General features: G+C 43.8%; 1 protein-coding gene across 3 annotated transcripts in view; it reads right to left on the reverse strand.

The window, feature by feature from the left end:
- The window catches only part of STOX1 (storkhead box 1), a 64,834-nt gene extending 45,356 nt beyond the window's left edge, over positions 1–19,478 (reverse strand). For all 3 annotated transcript variants that reach the window (XM_068982947.1, XM_068982949.1, XM_068982948.1), the window contains exon 1: positions 19,169–19,478. In XM_068982947.1, the coding sequence (XP_068839048.1) occupies positions 19,169–19,478 (310 nt within the window). The remainder of the gene's footprint in view (positions 1–19,168) is intronic.
- Between the last annotated feature and the right edge of the window lie 999 nt (positions 19,479–20,477).

A 20,477-nucleotide genomic window follows, 5' to 3' on the forward strand; every position in this document is an offset into this window, starting at 1 on the left:
ATTTTTCTCCACTAACCAAAGTGGTTCTAAGTGATCAGGAAACTTTCAGCTTTCAGTGACTCTTCTCAGTTTTGCTGAGACTGAAGATAATTCAGCAGCTGAAGATAATTTTATGCTGGTGTTCTTTAGTAGTATCGTATCGTGTGCAAGATTCACAGGGGTACTTAAGAGGCTTAACACGTGGTACAATAAAAGAAGGAAAATGATCATGTTTTAAAACAAATAGTCTGGAGATAACCACAAAATTTTCTGGGACATTCATCCCTCAGCCAGTACCGGGGTAAGAATGAAGGATCCGAAACTCAAGGATGACTCAAGACTTTGTTTTTTCCTTGGAGAACAGACATGTAAGTACATTCAGTGATGGTGACTCTAGCCATGGCAGATATGGTGCAAACCAGAGAACACCCATGGGCCCTGGCAGCAACAGTTTTGGGAGGTGCATGTTGACCTAAGTCCTCTTGGGTGTCGCCAACAGCCCGACCATAAGATAGATAGAGCCTGTAGATTTCAGGCTCACCCAGGTCGCCTCAGGACAAACAACTAATTGGGAGGGAGCAGAGCCCCACCCATTAGCAGACAATTAGATTAAAGATTTACTGAGCATGGTTCTTTGGTTGAGTATGAGGGCTATTCCATTTCTTCTAAGGGATTCTTGCCCACAATAGTAGATATAATGGTCATCTGAATTAAATTTGCCCAGTCCTGTCCATTTTACTTCGTTGATTCCTAAAATGTCAATGTTCACTCTTGCCATCTCCTGTTTGACTACTTCCGATATACCTTGATTCATGGACCTAACATTCCAGATTCCCGTGCAATATTGCTCTTTACAGCATTGGACTTTACTTTCATCACCAGTCACATTCACAACTGGGCATTGTTTTCGCTTTGGCTCTATCTCTTCATTCTTTCTGGAGAAATTTCTCCACTCTTCTCCAGGAGCATATTGGCCATCTACCCACCTGGGGAGTTCATCTTTCAGTGTCTTATCTTTTTGCCTTTTCATACTGTTCATGGGGTTCTCAAGGCAATGAGAGAGCTAATTCTTAGGTAGGTTGATAACAAGTCTGGGGCCCTCCAAGGAGGAAGGGGTCCAGGCCTGGAGGAGAAAGGGGCCTGGGGCTCTCAAGGAGGAGAAAAGGACAAACTTTTTTTTCTACATTGTTTTGTCTTAGTCACATAAGATGTTATTTTCTTTAAGTCCAGATCTAAATAGATGGGGAATCAGTGGAAACAGTGTCAGACTTTATTTTTTTGGGCTCCAAAATCACTGCAGATGGTGACTGCAGCCATGAAATTAAAAGATGCTTACTCCTTGGAAGAAAAGTTATGACCAACCCAGATAGTATATTCAAAAGCAGAGACATTACTTTGCTCACTAAGGTCCGTCTAGTCAAGGCTATGGCTTTTCCAGTGGTCATGTATGGATGTGAGAGTTGGACTGTGAAGAAGGCTGAGCACCGAAGAATTGATGCTTTTGAACTGTGGTGTTGGAGAAGACTCTTGAGAGTCCCTTGGACTGCAAGGAGATCCAACCAGTCCATCCTGAAGGAGATCAGCTCTGGGATTTCTTTAGAAGGAATGATGTTAAAGCTGAAACTCCAGTACTTTGGCCACCTCATGCGAAGAGTTGACTCATTGGAAAAGACTCTGATGCTGGGAGGGATTGAGGGCAGGAGGAGAAGGGGACGACAGAGGATGAGATGGCTGGATGGCATCACTGACTCGATGGACGTGAGTCTGAGTGAACTCCGGGAGTTGGTGATGGACAGGGAGGTCTAGCGTGCTGCGATTCATGGGGTCGCAAAGAGTTGGACACGACTGAGCGACTGAACTGAACTGAATGCTTACACAACAAAACAACTCATCTTGCTCAAGGGTATGTATTCTGTTAAGCTCTGTACTAATGATTACATAACAACAATGTATCTCGCTCAAGGACATGTTTCTCTTTCTTAACAAGAACCATATGTGGGAGTCTGGTGAAAGTATATAAGGCCATGATAAGACTGGTGAGGGTGTCTGTCTCACTTCTGATGTCTGTCAGTTTTCTTTGTCCATTTTCACTTTAATAAAACCCTGCCACACAAAAGCTCTTGAGTGATGAAGCCTGGTCCCAGGTCCTGAAGCTAAACTTCTTCAGAGGTCACAAATCCAACATTGTTCACCGAAAAACCTATTAGCAAGAATACTGAAGTGGTTTGTCATTCGCTTCTCCAGTGGACCACGTATTGTCAGAATTCTCCACCATGACCCATTCATCTTGGGTGGCCCTATATGGCATGGCTCAACTGATCGGTGCAAAGAAATAGAGGAAAACAATAGAATGGGAAACACTAGAGATCTCTTTAAGAAAATTAGAGATACCAAGGGAATATTTCATGCAAAGATGGGAATAAAGGAAAGAAACAGTATGGATCCAAAAGAGGCAGAAGATATTAAGAAAAGGTGGCAAGAATACACAGAATTCAGTTCAGTTCAGTCACTCAGTCATGTCCGATTCTTTGTAACCCCATAGACTGCAGCATGCCAGACCTCCCTGTCCCATCAACTCCCAGAATTTACTCATACTCATGTCCATTGAGTCGGTAATGCCATCCAACTATTCCATCCTCTGTCGTCCCCTTCTCCTCCTGCCTTCAATATTTCCCAGCATCAGGGTCTTTTCAAATGAGTCAGCTCTTCATGTCAGGTGGCCAAATTACTGGAGTTTCAGCTTCAGCATAAGTCCATCCAATGAACATTCAGGACTGATTTCCTTTAGGAGAGACTGGTTGGATAGCCTTGCAGTCCAAGCGACTCTCAAGAGTCTTCTCCAACACCACAGTTCAGAAGCATCAATTCTTCAGTGATCAGCTTTCTTTATAGTCCAACTCTCACATCCATACATGACTATTGGAAAAAACATAGCCTTGACTAGATGGACCTTTGTTGCCTAAGCAATGTCTCTGATTTTTAACATGCTGTCTAGGTTGGTCATAACTTTTCTTCCAAGGAGTAAGTGTCTTTTTATTTCATGGCTGCAGTCACCATCTACAGTGATTTTGGAGCCCCAAAAAATAAAGTCAGCCACTGTTTCTACTGTTTCTCCATCTATTTGCCATGAAGTGATGGGACCGGAAACAAGGATCTTTGTTTTCTGAGTGTTGAACTTTAAGCCAAATTTTTCACTCTCCTCTTTCACTTTCTTCAAGAGGCTCTTTAGTTCTTCACTTTCTGCCATAAGGGTGGTGTCATCTGCATATCTGAGGTTATTGATATTTCCCCCAGCAGTCTTGATTCCAGCTTGTGCTTCATCCAGCCGAGCATTTCTCATGATGTACTCTGCATGTAAGTTAAATAAGCAGGGTGATAATACACAGCCTTGATGTACTCCTTTTCCTATTTGGAACCAGTCTGTTGTTCCATGTCCAGTTCTAACTGTTGCTTCCTGACCTGCATACAGATTTCTCTGTCTGGTATTCCCATCTCTTTAAGAATTTTCCACAGTTTGTTGTGATCCACACAGTCAGAGGCCTTGGCATAGTCAATAAAGCAGAAATAGATGTTTTTCTGGAACTCTCTTGCTCTTTCGATGATCCAATGGATGTTGGCAATTTGATCTCTGGTTCCTCTGCCTTTTCTAAATCCAACTTGAACATCTGGAAGTTCACAGTCAACGTATTGCAGAAACCTGGCTTGGAGAATTTTGAGCATTACTTTGCTAGCATGTGAGATGAGGGCAGCTATGTGGTAGTTTGAGCATTCTTTGGCATTGCCTTTCTTTGGGATTGGAATGAAAACTGACCTTTTCCAGTCCTGTGGCCACTGCTGAGTTTTCCAAATTTGCTGGCATATTGAGTGCTGCACTTTCACAGCATCATCTTTCAGGATTTGAAATAGCTCCACTGGAATTCCATCACCCCCACTAGCTTTGTTCATTGTGATGCTTTCTAAGGCCCACTTGACTTCACATTCCAGGATGTCTGGTTCTAGGTGAGTGGTCACGCCATCATGATTATCTGGGTCATGAAGATCTTTTTTGTATAGTTCTTCTGTGTATTCTTGCCACCTCTTCTTAATCTCTTCTGCTTCTGTTTGGTCCCTACCATTTCTGTCCTTTATTGAGCCCATTTTTGCATGAAGTGTTCCCTTGGTATCTCTAATTTTCTTGAAGAGATCTCTAGCCTTTCCCATTCTATTGTTTTCCTCTATTTCTTGCTCTGATCACTAAGGAAGGCTTTCTTATCTCTCCTTGCTATTCTTTGGAACTCTGCATTCAAATGGGTATATCTTTCCTTTTCTCCTTTGTTTTTCACTTATCTTCTATTCACAGCTGCTTGTAAGGCCTCCTCAGACAGCCATTTTGCTTTTTTGCATTTCTTTTTCTTGGGGATGATCTTGCTCCCTGTCTCCTGTACAATGTCACGAACCTCCATCCATAGTTCATCAGGCACTCTGTCTATCAGATCTAGGAATCAGTGAACTAAAATGAACTGTAATGGGTGAATTTAACTCAGATGACCAGTATGTCTACTACTATGGCCAAGAATCCCTTAGAAGAAATGGAGTAGCCGTCATAGCCAACAAAAGAGTCTGAAATGCAGCACTTGGAGGTAGTCTCAAAAATGACATGGTGATCTCTGTTTGTTTTCAAGGCAAACCATTCAGTATCACGGTAATCCAAGCCTATGCCCCAACCAGTAACACTGAAGAAGCTGAAGCTGAACAGTTCTGTGAAGACCTACAACACCTTCTAGAATTAACATCCAAAAAAGATATCCTTTTCATTATAGGGGACTGGAATGCAAAAGTAGGAAGTCAAGAAACATCTAGAGTAACAGGCAAGTTTGGCCTTGGAGTACAGAATGAAGCAGGGCAAAGGTTAATAGAGTTCTGCCAAGAGAATGCACTGGTCATAGCAAACACCCTCTTCCAACAACACCAGAGAAGACTCTACATGGACATCACCAGATGGTCAACCCCAAAATCAGATTGATTATATTCTTTGCAGCCAAAGATGGAGAAGCTCTATACAGTCAGCAAAAATAAGACTGGGGAGTTGACTGGCCCAAATCATGAACTTTTTATTGCCAAATTCAGCTTCAAAGAAAGTAGGGAAAACCACTAGACCATTCAGGTATGACCTAAATCAAATCCCTAATGATTATACAGTGGAAGTGACAAATAGATTTAAGAATACACAGAAGAACTATACAAAAAAGATCTTCATGACCCAGATAATCACGATGGTGTAATCACTTACCTAGAGCCAGACATTCTGGAATGAGAAGTCAAGTGGCCTTAGGAAGCATCACTATGAACAAAGCTAGTAGAGGTAATGGAATTCCAGTTGAGCTATTTCAAACCCTAAAAGATGATGCTGTGAAAGTGCTGCACTCAATATGCCAGCCAATTTGGAAAACTCAGCAATGGCCACAGGACTGGAAAAGGTCATTTTTCATTCCAATCCCTAAGAAAGGCAATGCCAAAGAATGCCCAAACTACCACACAATTGCACTCATCTCACACACTAGCAAAGTAACGCTCAAAATTCTCCCACCCTGGCTTCAACAGTAAGCGAACTGAGAACTTCCAGATGTTCAAGTTGGATTTAGAAAAGGCAGAGGAACCAGAGATCAAATTGCGAACATCCATTGGATCATCGAAAAAGCAAGAGTGTTCCAGTAAAACATCTATTTCTGTTTTATTGATTACACCAAAGCCTTTGACTATGTGGATCACAACAAACTGTGGAAAATTCTTAAAGAGATGGGAATACCAGACCACCTGACCTGACTCCTGAGAAATCTGTATGCAGGTCAAGAAGCAACATAACTGAACATGAAACAACAGATTGTTTCCAAATCAGAAAAGGAGTATGACAAGGCTGTATGCTTTCACCCTGCTTTTTTAACTTCTATGCAGAATACATCAAGAGAAATGCTGGGCTGGATGAATCACAAGCTAGAGTCAAGACTGCTGGGAGAAATATCAATAATCTCACATATGCAGATGATACCACCCATATGGCAGAAACCAAAGAGAATCTAAAGAGCCTCTTGAGCATGAAAGAGGAGAGTGAAAAAGCCGGCTTAAAACTCAACATTCAAAAAACAAAGATCAGGGCATCAGACCCCATCACTTCATGGCAAATAAATGGGGAAACAATGGAAAGAGTGACAGTCTGTATTTTCTTGGGCTCCAAAATCACTGAAGATGGTGCCTGCAGCCATGAAAGTAATAGATGCTTGCTTCTTGGAAGAAAAGTTGTGACCAACTTAGACAGCAGATTAAAAAGCAGAGACATTACTTTGCAGACAAAGGTCTATCTAGTCAAAGCTATGGTTTTTCCAGTAGTCATGTATGGATGTGAGAGTTGGACCATAAAGAAAGCTCAGCACCGAATAACTGATGCTTTTGAACTGTGGTGTTGGAGAAGACTCTTGAGAGTACGTTGGATAGCAAGGAGATCAAGACAGTCAGTCCTAAAGGAAATCAGTCCTGAATGTTCATTGGAAGGACTGATGCTGAAGCTCCAATACTCTGGCCACCATCATGATGCCAGGTGTTGAAGAGTTGACTCATTGGAAAAGACCTTGATGCTGGGGAAGATTGAAGGCAGGAGGAGAAGGGGACCACAAAGGATGAGATGGTTAGATGGCATCACCAAACTGATGAACATGAATTTGAGCAGGGTCTGGAAGTTGGTGATGGACAGGGAAGTCTGGCATGCTGCAGTCCATGGGGTTGCACAGAGTCAGACACGACTTAGCAACTGAACTGAGCACGGTTCTGCCTACCAGAACAAGACCTAGTTTTCCCCATAGCCAGTCGCTCCCATCAGGAAGCTTGCATAAGCCTCTTATCCTCATCCATCATAGGGCAGACAGAAGCAAGAACTACAATCCCACAGACTTCAGAATGAAAACCACAATCACAGAAAGCTAACCAAAATGATCACATGGATCACAGCTTTGTCACAGTGACGGGGCTTGCATGACCTGGTGAAGCAATGACAAAATGTGGTCCACTAGAGAAGGGAATGGCAAACCACTCTAGTATTCTTGCCTCAAGAAGCCCATGAGCAGTGTGAAAAGGCAAAAAGATATGACACTGGAAGATGAGCCCCCCAGATGAGTGGGTGTCCAGTATGCTTACTGGGGAAGCATGGAGAAATAGCTCCAGAAATAGAGCTGGGCCAAAGTGGAAATGACGCCCAGTTGTGGATGTGTCTGGTGGTGAAAGTAAAGTCCAATGCTATAAAGAACAATACTACATAAGAACCTGGAAAGTTAGGTCCATGAATCAAGGTAAATTGGAAGTGGTCAAACAGGAGATGGCAAGAAGGAACATCGACATTTTAGGAATCAGTGAACTAAAATGGACAGGAATGGGCAAATTTAATTCAGATGACCATTATGTCTAATTCTGTAGGCAAGAATCACTTAGAAGAAATGGAGTAGCCCTCATAGCAAACAAAAGAGTCTGAAATGCAATTATTTGTATACAATTCCCAAAACAACAAAATGATCTCAGTTCATTCCCAAGGCAAACCATTCAATATCACAGTAATCCAAGTCTATGACAAACCACTAATACTGAAGAAGCTGAAGTTGAACGGTTCTATGAAGACCTACAAGACCTTCTAGAACTAACACACACAAAAGCTGTTCTTTTCATCACAGGGATTTGGAATGCAAAAGTAGGAAGTCAAGAGATACCTTGATTAACAGGTAAGTTTGGCCTTTGAGTACAAAATGAAGCAGGGAAAAGGCTAACAGAGTTTTGCCAAGAGAACACACTGGTCATAGCAAACACCCTCTTCCAACAACACAGGAAACAACTCTACACATGAACGTCACCAGATGGTCAAAACTAAAATCAGATTGATTATATTCTTTGCAGCCAAAGATGGTGATGCTATATATACAGTCAACAAAAACAAGAACTCGAGCCGACTGTGGCTCAGAGCATCAGTTCCTTATTGCAAAATTCAGGCTTAAATTGAAGAAAGTAGGGAAAACCACTAGACCATAGGTATGACCTAAATCTAATCTCTTAGGATTATACAGTGGAGGTGGCAAATAGATTCAAGGGAGATTAGATCTGGTAGAGTGCCTGAAGAACTATGGAAGGAGGTTTGTAACATTGTATTGGAAGTGGTGACCAAAATCATCCCAAAGAAAAAGAAATGCAAGAAGGCAAAGTGGTTGTCTGAGGAGAACGTACAAATAACTAAGAAGAGAAGAGAAGCAAAAGTCAAAGGAGAAAGGAAAAGAACTACCCAACTGAATGCAGTTTCAGAGAGTAGCAAGGAGTGATGATAAAGCCTTCTTATGTGAATAATGCAAAGAAATAGAAGAAAACAAAATGGGAAAGACTAGACAGCTCTTCAAGAAAACTGGAGATACCAAGGGAATATTTCATTCAAGGATGGGCACAATAAAAGAGAGAAATGGCAAGGACCTAATAGAACCAGAAGACATTAAGAAGAGGTGGCAAGAATACACAGAAGAGCTATAGAAAACATGTCTTGATGACCTGGATAACCACAATGGTATGGTTACTCACCTAGAGCTAGATATCCTGGAGTCTGAAGTCAAGTGAGCCTTAGGAAGCATTACTACGAACAAAACTAGTGAAGGTGATGGCATTCCAGCTGAGCTATTTAAAATCCTAAAAGGTGATACTGTCAAAGTGCTGTACTCAGTATGCCAGCAAATTTGGAAAAGAGTAGTGGCCACAGGACTGGAAAAGGTCAGTTTTCACTCTAATCCCAAAGAAGAGCAATGCCAAAGAATGTTCAAACTATCATACAATTGAGCTCATTTCACATGCTAGCAAGGTAATGTTCAAAATCCTTCAAGCTAGGCTTCAGTAGTACATGAACTGAGAACTTCCACATGTACATGCTGGCATTAGAAAAGGCAGAAGAACCAGAGATCAAATTGCCAACATTCGTTGGATCACACAGAAAGCAAGCGATTTCCAGAAAAAAACATCTGCTTCTCTTTCATTGACTATGCTAAAGCCTTTGACTGTGTGGATCACAACAAACTATGGAAAATTCTTAAAGTGACAGGAATACCAGACCATCTTACCTGCCTCCTTAGAAACTTGTATGTGGGTCAGGAAGAAACAGAACCAGACAAGGAACAATGGACTGGTTCAAAATTGGGAAAGGAGTACGTCAAGGCTGTACATTGTCAGCCTGCTTATTTAACTTCTTTGCAGAGTACATCAAGAGAAATGCTGGGCTGGGTAAAGCACAAGCTGAAGTCAAGACTGCCAGGAGAAATACTAACAATCGCCTATATGCAGATTATACCACTCTAATGGCACAAAGGGAAGAGGAACTAAAGTCTCTTGATGAGAGTGAAAGAGAGTGAAAAAGCTGGCTTAAACCTAACATTCAAAAAACTAAGATCATGGCATCCATTCCCATCACTTCATGTCAAATAGATGGGGAAACAATGGAAACAGTGAGAGACTTTATTTTCTTGGGCTCCAAAATCACTGTAGACAGTGACTGCAGCCATGAAATTAAGACATCTGCTCCTTGGAAGAAAAGCTATGACAAATTTTGACAGCATATTAAAAGAGCAGAAACATCACTTTGCCAACAAAGGCCCATATAATCAAATCTTTTTCTAGTAGTCATGTATGGATGTGAGAGTTGAACCATAAAGAAGGGTGAGCACTAAAGAACTGATGCTTTCAAATTGTGGTGCCAGAGAAGACTCTTGTGAGTCCCTCGAACAGCTAGGATATCAAACCAGTCAATCCTAAAGGAAATCAACCCTGAGTATCCATTGGAAGGACTGATTCTGAAGTTGAAGCTCCAATACTTTGGCCACCTGGTGCAAAGAGCCAACTCATTGGAAAAGATCCCGATGCTGGGAAAGATTAAGAGCAAGAGGAGAAGGGGGCAATAGAGGATGAAATGGTTGGATGGCATCACTGACTCAATGGACATGAGTTTGAGCAAACTCTGGGAGATAATGAAGGACAGAGAAGCCTGGCGTGTTGCTGTCCATGGGGTTGCAAAGAGTCGGACACAACTTAGCAACTGAACAACAACAAAGAACACCCATCTCAGGCACCCCAGGGAGAACGGCATGCAAAGATAGCCTATGTGAGAGCCCAGTGTGTTCGGAACACAGTACGCAAGTCTGGCTGAAGGGAAATGATGGTTAGTCTTATATGTCAGCTGGCTAGCCTATAGATACTGCTGTTCAATCAAATGCTAATCTAGGCTTCTCTTTAAAACTATAGATGTGATTCAGGTCAATAAAACTTAAATAAGAGAGGTGATTCTTGACAATTTAGGCTTCTATCAGTTGAAAAGGCTTATGTGCAGAACTGAGGCTCCTCAAAAGAAGAAATTCCACTTATGCAGAGCAGCCTAGGCGTGTGCCTGAGAGTTCCAGCCTGCCTTTCATGATGACCAGACCAATGGATTTTAGACTTGCCTTGCCAGCCTTCACAATCATGCAAAGCCAATTCTTGTAATAAATCTCTTAATATATATTTCACAGTGGTTCTGTTTCTCTGACTGATCCCTGACTGGTAAAGAAAGGCAGGCACCTCTCAGAAGATGGGGGAGATGGAGTGGGGGGCGGGGTAGTTCAGGCTAGACTTGGATTAGAGAGCCTTGCAGGACATGTTAAAGGCTCTAGACTTTTCCTGAAAAGATAAGAAGAAAAGCAGAAGGGACTCTAGCAGATAAAGAGCAGAATCATATCTGCAGTTTAGATGCTGACAGTCTGTCCACCTGGAGGATGGGGAATGAACTGCAGTGTCCAGGGCCAGCCAGGAGACAGGACCATAAAAAGGGAGGAAGCTGGAGCCATAATTCAGGTAGGACATGGTGGATCTTGGTTGGATAAAGCTGTAGCAGTGGAAATGGTGAGAAAGGGGTGGGTTTGAGAGACACCAAGGAGTAAGCCTCATGGAGCTTGGTGACATACTGTCTGGGGATGAGGCAGAAGGAAGAGGAATCCAAGTTGATTTTCAAGTTGGCACTTTAAATCCCACTGGACCTCAACATACACGGTGGCCACTAGAGGTGCTGCCTCTCATCCACCTGTCGCCAAATCAAAACATGAAGCCAAGGACACTCATTAAGTACCCAGATACAACATTCAGATCATCCAGCTTGATAACAGCAATGTGTCTACAAGACACCCTGTTGTGAGCCCTTTGGCTCTTTCAGACTAAACCCTTCAGCTGCCCCTACCCAGAATAAGGAAAAAGGCAACATCTGGCAGAACAAAGCCAGAAAAACAGAAAGATCCCGGGTAGAAAGGGAAATGAGAGAAAAAGGAAGGTCAGAGCAGCTGCTTCTGCCATTTCCCAAACCTTGGAGTGAACCAAAGGCCTGGTAGGAATCTGACAGGCTCACAGGGAGAGTGAGTGCCAGGGCACTGGCTGGTGAAAATTACCAGAGTCTTCACAGGAACCCTGGAGGAACTGGTGGTGAATAGAGAGGAAGGTAAGAAACTCAAGGTAAGAAACCCAAACAATACCAGCCACATCACAGGCTTGATTCATTCCATTTCCTGTCTGCCAAGTGGGCAGAGTTATTTCAGGTTACTACTAAACAGAAGAAAAAGAATAATCAAGCTATAAAAGACTGGATACCAAGGTCTGTTTGGGAGAGAAAAGAGACGGAACAGAGCCATTTGTTTTGATGACTGGCTAAATAATCTGTCTGCAACAACACAGGAGACCCTGTTTCGATCCCTGGGTAGGAAAGATCCCCTGAAGAAGGGAATACTCCAGTATTCTGATCTGGTGAATTCCATGGATAGAGCCTGGCAGGCTACAGTCCATGGGTCACAAAAAGTTGGACACAACTGAGCGACGAACACTAAATGGTCTTGTCATAACCATTAATTTCTCTGTGGTCATGATGTTTTAAAAGAGAAAAAGGCAGGACTTAAAAACACCCATTAATGATCTTTCGTTCCTAATAATGGTGGACAAGATATTATTAAACCAACCTTCTTGCAAAAAACCACCATAAACTTTGGACAAAATATAAAAACTTTAACTTGAAAGTACTGAAATGCAACCAAAATCAGTAGAAACTGGAAGGGCAGTCCTCACAGAAGGAAACAGCAATACGTAAGTTTCTCATTTTTTATGGCCCTTCACCTAAAGGCAAGCTACATTAGGAGCCAGGCCAGGAGACTGAAACTATGGTAGAAACCCAAAAGCCGATCTTACTGGATTACAGAATCTAAGGCCACTTTGGAGCAGCTACAACAGCAAGAAAGTGATGCTGAAAAGGAGTGAGCCATGGAGGTGGAACCCCCAAATTCTAAATATAAGCTCATGACTGAACTATGCATGCAGAGGGCACAAGCAGCCTCCCTTAAGAGATTTCAACCTGCCATTTACTGCAGGGGAGACAGAGTTCAGAGATTGAGCCCTATCATTGCTTGATAAACAAACAAAAAAACTCTACTGAGGCAAATAATAATCCAGAGTCTCTACAGCATATGACTCATAATGTCAGAGATATAATCCATAATGACAATCCATAATGTCAGAGATACAATCTATGTCTAGACAATACAAAGTGAGCCATTCCAAAGAAAAGGCAACCAATGAGACTGATCCTGAGATGACTGAGATGGTATAATTACAAGGAATTTTTTTTTTTTTGGTGGCCCATATGGGGATACAAGGATTTTTAAAGAAGCTGGTATAGCTATTCTGAAAGATTTTTTTAAGAAAAGAAAACATACTTGTAATGGACACGTTAGAAATCTCATTAGAGAAACAAATTATTAAAAAAAATAATAATCAAATGGGGAATTCCCTGGTGGTCCAGCAGTTAGAGACCTGGCTCTCTCACTGCCAAGGAAGTATGTTCACTCCCTGGTCTGGGGATCTGAGATCCCACAAGTCTCACAACACAACCAAAAAATAAATAATCAAATAATAAAACAATTTCCCATCCATTATTTTTTAAAAAAATAACCAAATGGGATCTACCCAAAAATAACAATATATGTCTACACACAAACTTGCATAGAAATGTTCAGTGTTCTTCACAGTGGCCAAAAAGTGGAACCAACTCAAATAACCATCCGCTGATGGGTAGATAAGCAAAATGTGGTACATCCATGCAGTGGAATATTATTGAGCCATAAAAATTAAGTACATAAGATATAACATGAAGGAACCTTGAAAACATTACGCTAAGTAAAATGTACCAGACACAAAAGACCACATATTGTGTGGGTTCCATTTACATGAAATGTCCAGAATAGGCAAATTCATAATGGTAGAAGGTAGATTACTGGTTGGCAAAGGCTTGGGCAAGGGGAGAATGGGGAGATATTGCTAGTGGGTACAGAGTTTCTCTGGAAGTGATGAAAATGTTCTAGAATTAGATAATGGGAATGATCGTACAACTGTAAATATACTAAAACCCACTGAGTTGTACAGTTTAAAATGGTTAATTTTATGTTATGGGAATTCTATCTCAACTTCTTTTAAAGTAAGATAAAACATTATGTGAAACTGGGTAATGAATATGAAACTCTGCAACTTTTCTGTAAATCTAAAAATTTTCCAAAATAAAAAGTTTATTTTAAAGTAATTCTATTTACAATAGAATCCAAAATTGTTTTCAGGGACATAAATTAACAAAAGATATTTAGGACTTAAACACTTAGAAGTACAAATCACTGCCAAGACAAATTAAGACCACTCAGAGATACACCATGTTCATAAATTGTTAAGATGTCAATTCTCCCCAAATAAGAGTGACCAAGCATCCCAGTCTGCCCGGGATAGAGGGGGTTCCCAAGATGCAAGACTTATCATTTCTAAAACCAGCGCAGTTTGAGGAAAACCAGGATTAATTTCTCATCTAACTTCAAATTAATCTATTGTTTCAATACAATTCCAATTAAAATTCCAGGTGTGTTTTCTTGAAAGACATTGACAAGCTGATTCTAAAATCTATGTGTAAGAACAAAGAACCTAGAGTAGTCAAAACAATTTTGAGGAAGAACAAAGTTGGAGGACTCACAACATCTGATTTCAAGTCTTACTATAAAGTACAATAAGTATAGTATTGGTGAAAGGACAGACTCAAGATGAATGGAAATAGCCCCTGACATATATACTCAATTGATTTTCCACAAAGTTGCAAATGGAATTCAATGAGGAAGGTTAGCCTTTTCAACAAACTGTCATGAACTGGACACCCATACGCAAAAAGAAAAGAAAAACCTTCAAACTACACCTCATACCATTCACGTGCTGTGTGCTGTGCTTAGTCGCTCAGTCGTGTCTGACTCTTTGTGACCCCATGGACTGCAGCCCTCTAGGTTCCTCTGTCCATGGGGATTTTCCAGGCAAGGCTACTGGAAGGGGTTGCCACGGCCTCCTCCAAGGGATCTTCCCAACCCAGGGATCAAACCCAGGTCTCCTGCATTGCAGGCGGATTCTTTACCAACTGAGACACTAGGGAATGCACATAAATAAAATGGCTCATAGACCTGAATGTAAAACCATAAAACTTATAGTTGAAAACACTGGAGAAAATCTTTGGGGAATATAAAATGAGTGTAAAATGGTACAAACACTTTGGGAAAAGGTGCCAGAAAACTAAACATAACCTATTTAAGGAGTCAGCAATTCCTCTTCTAAGTAAGGACCCAGAAGAAATAAAAGCATTAAAAAAGTGTACAGAAATATTCATAAAAGTTTTTCATATTAGCCATAAACTGGAAACATCCCAGAAGTCCATCTAAGGATAAATGAATAAACTGTGATATATTGACATTAGTAAAATGGATTTCTACTGAGCAATAAAAAGGAACAAATTAATAATGCAACAGAGATAAATCTCAGAAACATTGGGCTGAATGAAGAATCCTCACACAAAAGTATATAGTCTATGATTTCACTTATGTGAAGTGCTTGAACAAGCAAACTTAATTTATGGTTTACACATAAAAGTGGTTACTTCTGAGGGTGGGGGCAGAGCTGACTGGGAAAGGGCAGAGGGAACTTTCTAGGGTCATGGTAATTTTTCAAACTCTGTTGGAAATTTGCGTTACACTCATGTATATTATATGAAAAATGCATGAAATGCTATATTTATAATTTGGGAATTTCACTGTTAATTTCATCTAAAAATTCCATTAGCTACTGAACCCAACAAGAGGCCCTACTGCCAATTCATGACAGGACTCCAGAAACAAGAAAGAATAGGAGTTGGACCATTCCTTCTCCTCACCATCTCTCCATAACCCTCCCCCCACCATTCCCAAAATCAGATAAAGTAAGTCAGAACATTTCTGATGTTTGCCCACCTCTTGTACCATCAGGGCCTACGTATCCTTGAACTATTCCCCCAAATAAGACCCCAGAACAGAGTTTGAAATTTACACCTAGCATAAATTACTGGCTGGACTCTACTCAGAAGGAGCACTTGTCATTTTACCTTGATACCTCTGTGCTCAGAGATGTTTCAAGGAGCAGGTAAGAGAGACATGAGGAGAGGTGGGAAAGTCCTCCCATCACCTCCCCTTCACCAACCTGACAGCCTGATCTTTAGGACCCTTCAAAGCACACACCAGGATTCTCTTGTCCAGCTGAATCAGAGACTCGCAAGAATCAGGTCTTGCGGTGCCCACATCTGTCCCTGTGGGATGTAGACTGTGTGAGCCAGCCAGCTTCCAGAACACAGGCTCCCACTCAGCTCTCCCCTCTTGAAGTCAATATGAAGCACACAGGCTGACTCCATTCTCTCCTTGAACACATTCAACTCTGAGTAAAATGTACACTAAAACAGGAAAAAAACAAAAACAAAACTAGAACAGTACCTAGCATATGAATACATTAATGAAGCAAGTATTTTGAAAAAGCCACAGGCATTTTTTTTGTTTTGTTTTTATGGCAGTGCTGCACAGCTTGAAGGATCTTGGTTTCTAGGATTGAACCCTGGCCACAGCAGTGAAAGCCCAGAATCCTAACCACGGTGGATCACCAAGGAAGTCCCCACAGGCATTCTTATTTTCATTCTCATTCAGTGAAAAAGATGAAAGGCCACAGTGGGTGTGAAAGAGTTGGGATACCTCAACTATCAATTTCGGAAAACAAACTGGTTTGGCCAAGTGGCCACCCCTCTCTTACCCCAGGAGGCCATCATTAACCTTTCAACTCCCCAGTGGGTGTGGTCCTCCAGTAAGAACTGATTCATCCAAACAAACACAGGTGTCCCCCATCTCCACCACCTGCAGTTCTGGGAAGCTTCCAGAGCTCAATCCATCAGTTGTTAAGGTCATTTGCTAATTTTTTTTAAAAAAGAACAGAAACAGAAAACACTTGAGGACTAGAGCACAAAAGAAGAGTCAGCGCCTGGTTATCCTGATAAAGACCCTTGGCCCCTTAGGGAAATACGGTCAGCCTGGAAACTATTTTTCTCACCAGAGTAAAGCTGGGGTAGAGAAAGTGAATAGAGAAAGAAGATGCACAAAACATGGGAGAAACAAACTGCTGCAGGCCTTAAATTCAAATCTGTCCCTGGGGTTCTGTCTGCTGTCTGCTTGGCCACAGCAATCTCTCCTCAAATCTTACAAGGCCACCATGAGTCCCAGGTTTGGAAGCCTAGGAGAAGGCCCCATGGAGCACAGCGGGCTTATAAAACTGAGGGCCATTCCTCCTTACCTCCCTGCATTTTGTCTGAGCTGGTCAGCAACACTTCCTAAGCCCAGATGCTCTTATATAAGAGTTGTTGTTTAGTTGCTAACTCATGTCCAACTCTTTGTGACCTCATGGACTATAGCCCGCCAGCCTCCTGTGTCCATGGGACTCCTTCTCCCTTGGACCCAGGGATTAAACCCATGTCGCCTGCATTGGTAGGCAGATTCTTTACCACTAAGCCACCAGGGAACCCCTTACATAGGAGGACATGAGCCTCAAAAAACAAAAGAACGATGAAAAATCTATGCCAAAGAGACCAAACTGATCTGACCAAATTGATTCTTTGTGTCTTTTTCTAACATTTTGCTCTTTCCCACAAGGTACTGAGAGTGGAGTGAAAACCTGCATTAGATCTCAGCTGTTCTTCCTTGCCTTCCTGGTAGTTCATTTTAGCTTCTGGAAGCCAGAGCTCCCAGACTTGTGAAGGGAAGTGGACTGAAATTTTCAATATCTTTGAAAGAAATCCACTCCTCCTCCTCTCACCACCTTCTGGGACTCTTGAGGTGGCCCAAGAGCTGCCTTGATGCCTCCTCTCCTGCAATCTGACCCAAGGACTCCCAAATTGGACTAGTAATTAGCGAATACATTTAAAACAAACCTCTCTCCCCATATGTATCCACTGACCAGCATCAAATAAGATCTTCCCTGTTTTGTTCCTCAAAATGTCCCAGTAGGTGGTTTTGTACAAATTATGTTCAAATTCTTATCAATATTCTGTTAAATAACCTCAAAACTATTCCCTCCAAGAGCCCCTCATCAGGGGCGATGACCCAGAGTAAAGACCACTTTGCTGCACACTCCATAGAATACAGTGTCCATCATATCCTGAACTGTGCGATGAGGCAGCACTATCTGATGGGTGGAGAATTAAGAGTACCTGGTGATATGTTCACTTTGTCCAAAGCATCTTTCACATGGCAGCAAACAGGGTCAATCCACGAACCAGCATTCACCGCTGCTGGCTACACCCCAGGTGGCAGCATCACAGCTACCTCTGGCTTAGCACAAGCCCTCCCTATTTCACCCTCAGGTCCAGACCCCAACCCCATCCACTCCTTCTCTGCAATATGCTCTGTGCGGTGGAGGAACCAGAGAATGCAGCCGCTAATTCAAACCAGAAAAACCAAGGGAGGACAAAATTCAAACCAGAAAAACCGAGGGAGGACACAGGACTGAAAAGAGCTTTTCATCCAGCCTGACCCCTTCCCCTTTGAGAATTTTGGCTTGGCTACTTGGTTCACCGCTATCAAAGCCAGAAACCTATTTTCTTTACTCATTCCTGCAAGTAAAAGGAGATGAAATGTGTGTATGTGGCTTTGCAAATGAAGGGAAGAAAAGTGGGGGTGGGTAGAGGTACCACACAGAACTGGATGCATGGAGGTGAGAAGCCTCACTGGCCTAGGGTGTAGAGACATCGCCTCTGAGCAGATGATATACAACATCAAGGACCTCATGCTGTCTTGCTCCCTTACACCTGGGAACTAAAACAAATGTATTTTATTGCTGCTCCTTGTTCTCCTCCTCCTTTTCCGAGGATGATTTATGGGCTGAGATGGAGAGGGCTTCTTCGGTAGGAGTCAAAATTGAGGGCTGGAACAACTGGTGACTTGTCAATAGCACACCATCAAATGGTACAGCCCCACATAAATGCAGACAGAACCAGGCTGTTTATAGGGAGCTGACACCCACATGAGTTTAGTGGGTACCAGAGACCACTCAGTGATGTGGCGGCTTATGTTCTTAATGAGAAGCTATTTTACAGAAGTGAAAAGCTGCTGTCTCCTAACAAATGGACTCTGAAAAGACTGGAAAGGAGGAATTCTCCCTATTTAGCTAATGGGATGGGATGTGTCCAGAACGCCAATTGTCATTTCTTTTTCCCTAGCAGTTAACGACCCCAAACCCTCCACTAGGCTCTGTGCCAAGACCACCACACACCTGGTACAGCAGGGCGTGAAAACCACAGGCTGTTGTCCGCTGCAAGCGTGTAATTTGAAACAAAACAAACAAAACATCAGCCAGTTCACAATCGGTAGATTCTGGCCAGCTCCTGGTGTACATTTCCTAAGCACCTCTACCCATAAAGCTGGGGCTGAGGCCCCTGTCTCCTGACCGCACAGCTCCGGCTCCCGGGGCCCTAAAACTCTCTCCCTAAAACATCACTTTTCCAGACTGAAAGTTCCTTCGATCAGGAACCTGTGCACTTCACTGCCTCAAAGAGTTGAGGAATGGAGACACCCTAAAGTTGGCCCAGGGCACGTCCAGTCATGTTTTGTTGAAGGTGGAAGCTCTTGGGTCCCAGCAAGAAGGAACATCTCAAGACAGTCCTTCTCCAGCCACTGTCTGCGCTCCCAAACCCACACCCTCCACCGCCAGTTCCCGCCCCAAAGGCCAGGGCTCGGTCCCGCAGCTCGCGCCTGACGCTCTCCCTTCCCGGCCCCGCACTCACCCACCGCCAGGATGCGAAAGCCTCGCGGCGGGCGCAGGGCCCGGCGACACCAGGCGTCGCGCAGCACCTGCAGGCTGGCGGGAGGCGCGTGCACCAGCAGCACCCCGCGCCGCAGCCAGCCCTGGAAGGCCAGCCGCGAGGCGGCGCGCGCCAGCCGCGAGTTCCAGAAGCAGCGCGCGTTGGCTCTTCGGAAGGCGCGGAACACAGCGCGCCCGCCAGGCTCCTCCGCACCCTCCGCCTCCTCCTGCGCCTCCAGCCTGCACAGCACCAGCGCCAAGGAACCCGGCGCCAGTTGCACGGGCCGGGCCATGCTGCCTCGGCGGCCAGGGCCCGCAGCTTAGCGCAGCGCCGGGTTCCGCAGCTTCGGTGCGCTGGTGGCCGCGGTCTGCGGGAGGGATCGGCTTACTGTGCGCGGCGCCGGCTGCCGGGGGAACGGGGCTCCAGGGGGCGGGGTCGATTTGAGCGCCGGGCAGGGGGTGGGGCGGAACGTGCAGCCTGGGAACGGCCACTGCTCTCACCCGAGAGGCAGCCAATAGGGGTTTCCAAGTGCTGAATTCCCAGGTCATTCTCCATACCCCAACCCAATCCCCCAACTCCCACTCCGGGGGACTCTCCACTTCCCTGCTTCCCGGCAACCCGAGCTCCTCTTCCCCCATGGGCCGTCACAGGGGCTTTACCCGACCGGTGGGCGGGGGGCGCCCGCAGCTCCCGACGAACCAAGCTCCCTCCAACTGCAGCGCGAAGGGCAGGTCAGGGTTCCCCAGAGCCCGGAGATCGCCCCCAAGAAGACGCCACGAGGGGTGAATGCCCTCGGGTCAGGAGTTAGGTCTCCGTCTGCTTCTAATCAGTTTGCGTAAGTTACTTTCCCTCTGTGACCTCCGTTTACTCTCTAGTAAAATAAGGAGTTGGGACTCAATTCTAAGAACCTTTTTCGTGACTTTCTGAGGTTCTAGTGTCTGGTCCCTCTCCTGGGTTATCCCATTCACTTGAAGTACTAAGGGACAAAGAATGATCCAGAGGCTCCATCTCGATCGGCTGGCGAGGCGCTGTAGTGAAATCCGTGGGATTCAGGCCTCGGTTGGGATGGGGATTCGGACAAGAATCCCCAGGAGTGTAGGGAAAGACTCCAGCCAGTGCCTCGCAGCATGGAGGGCAGTTCAGATGCTGAGGGGAAAGAAGGAATCCTGGAATCCTGACTGTTGCACTGGGTGAGAGAGAGCTCCTGGGGGTAAGAACAGAAAGGAATGGAAGGGCAGTCTATAATCAGCACTTTAACAGGGAGCAGAGGGGCTTGAGGAGACTTGGGAAT

This window comes from Capricornis sumatraensis, chromosome 10 (genome assembly GCF_032405125.1).
Source record: "Capricornis sumatraensis isolate serow.1 chromosome 10, serow.2, whole genome shotgun sequence".
Lineage (NCBI taxonomy): Eukaryota > Metazoa > Chordata > Mammalia > Artiodactyla > Bovidae > Capricornis > Capricornis sumatraensis.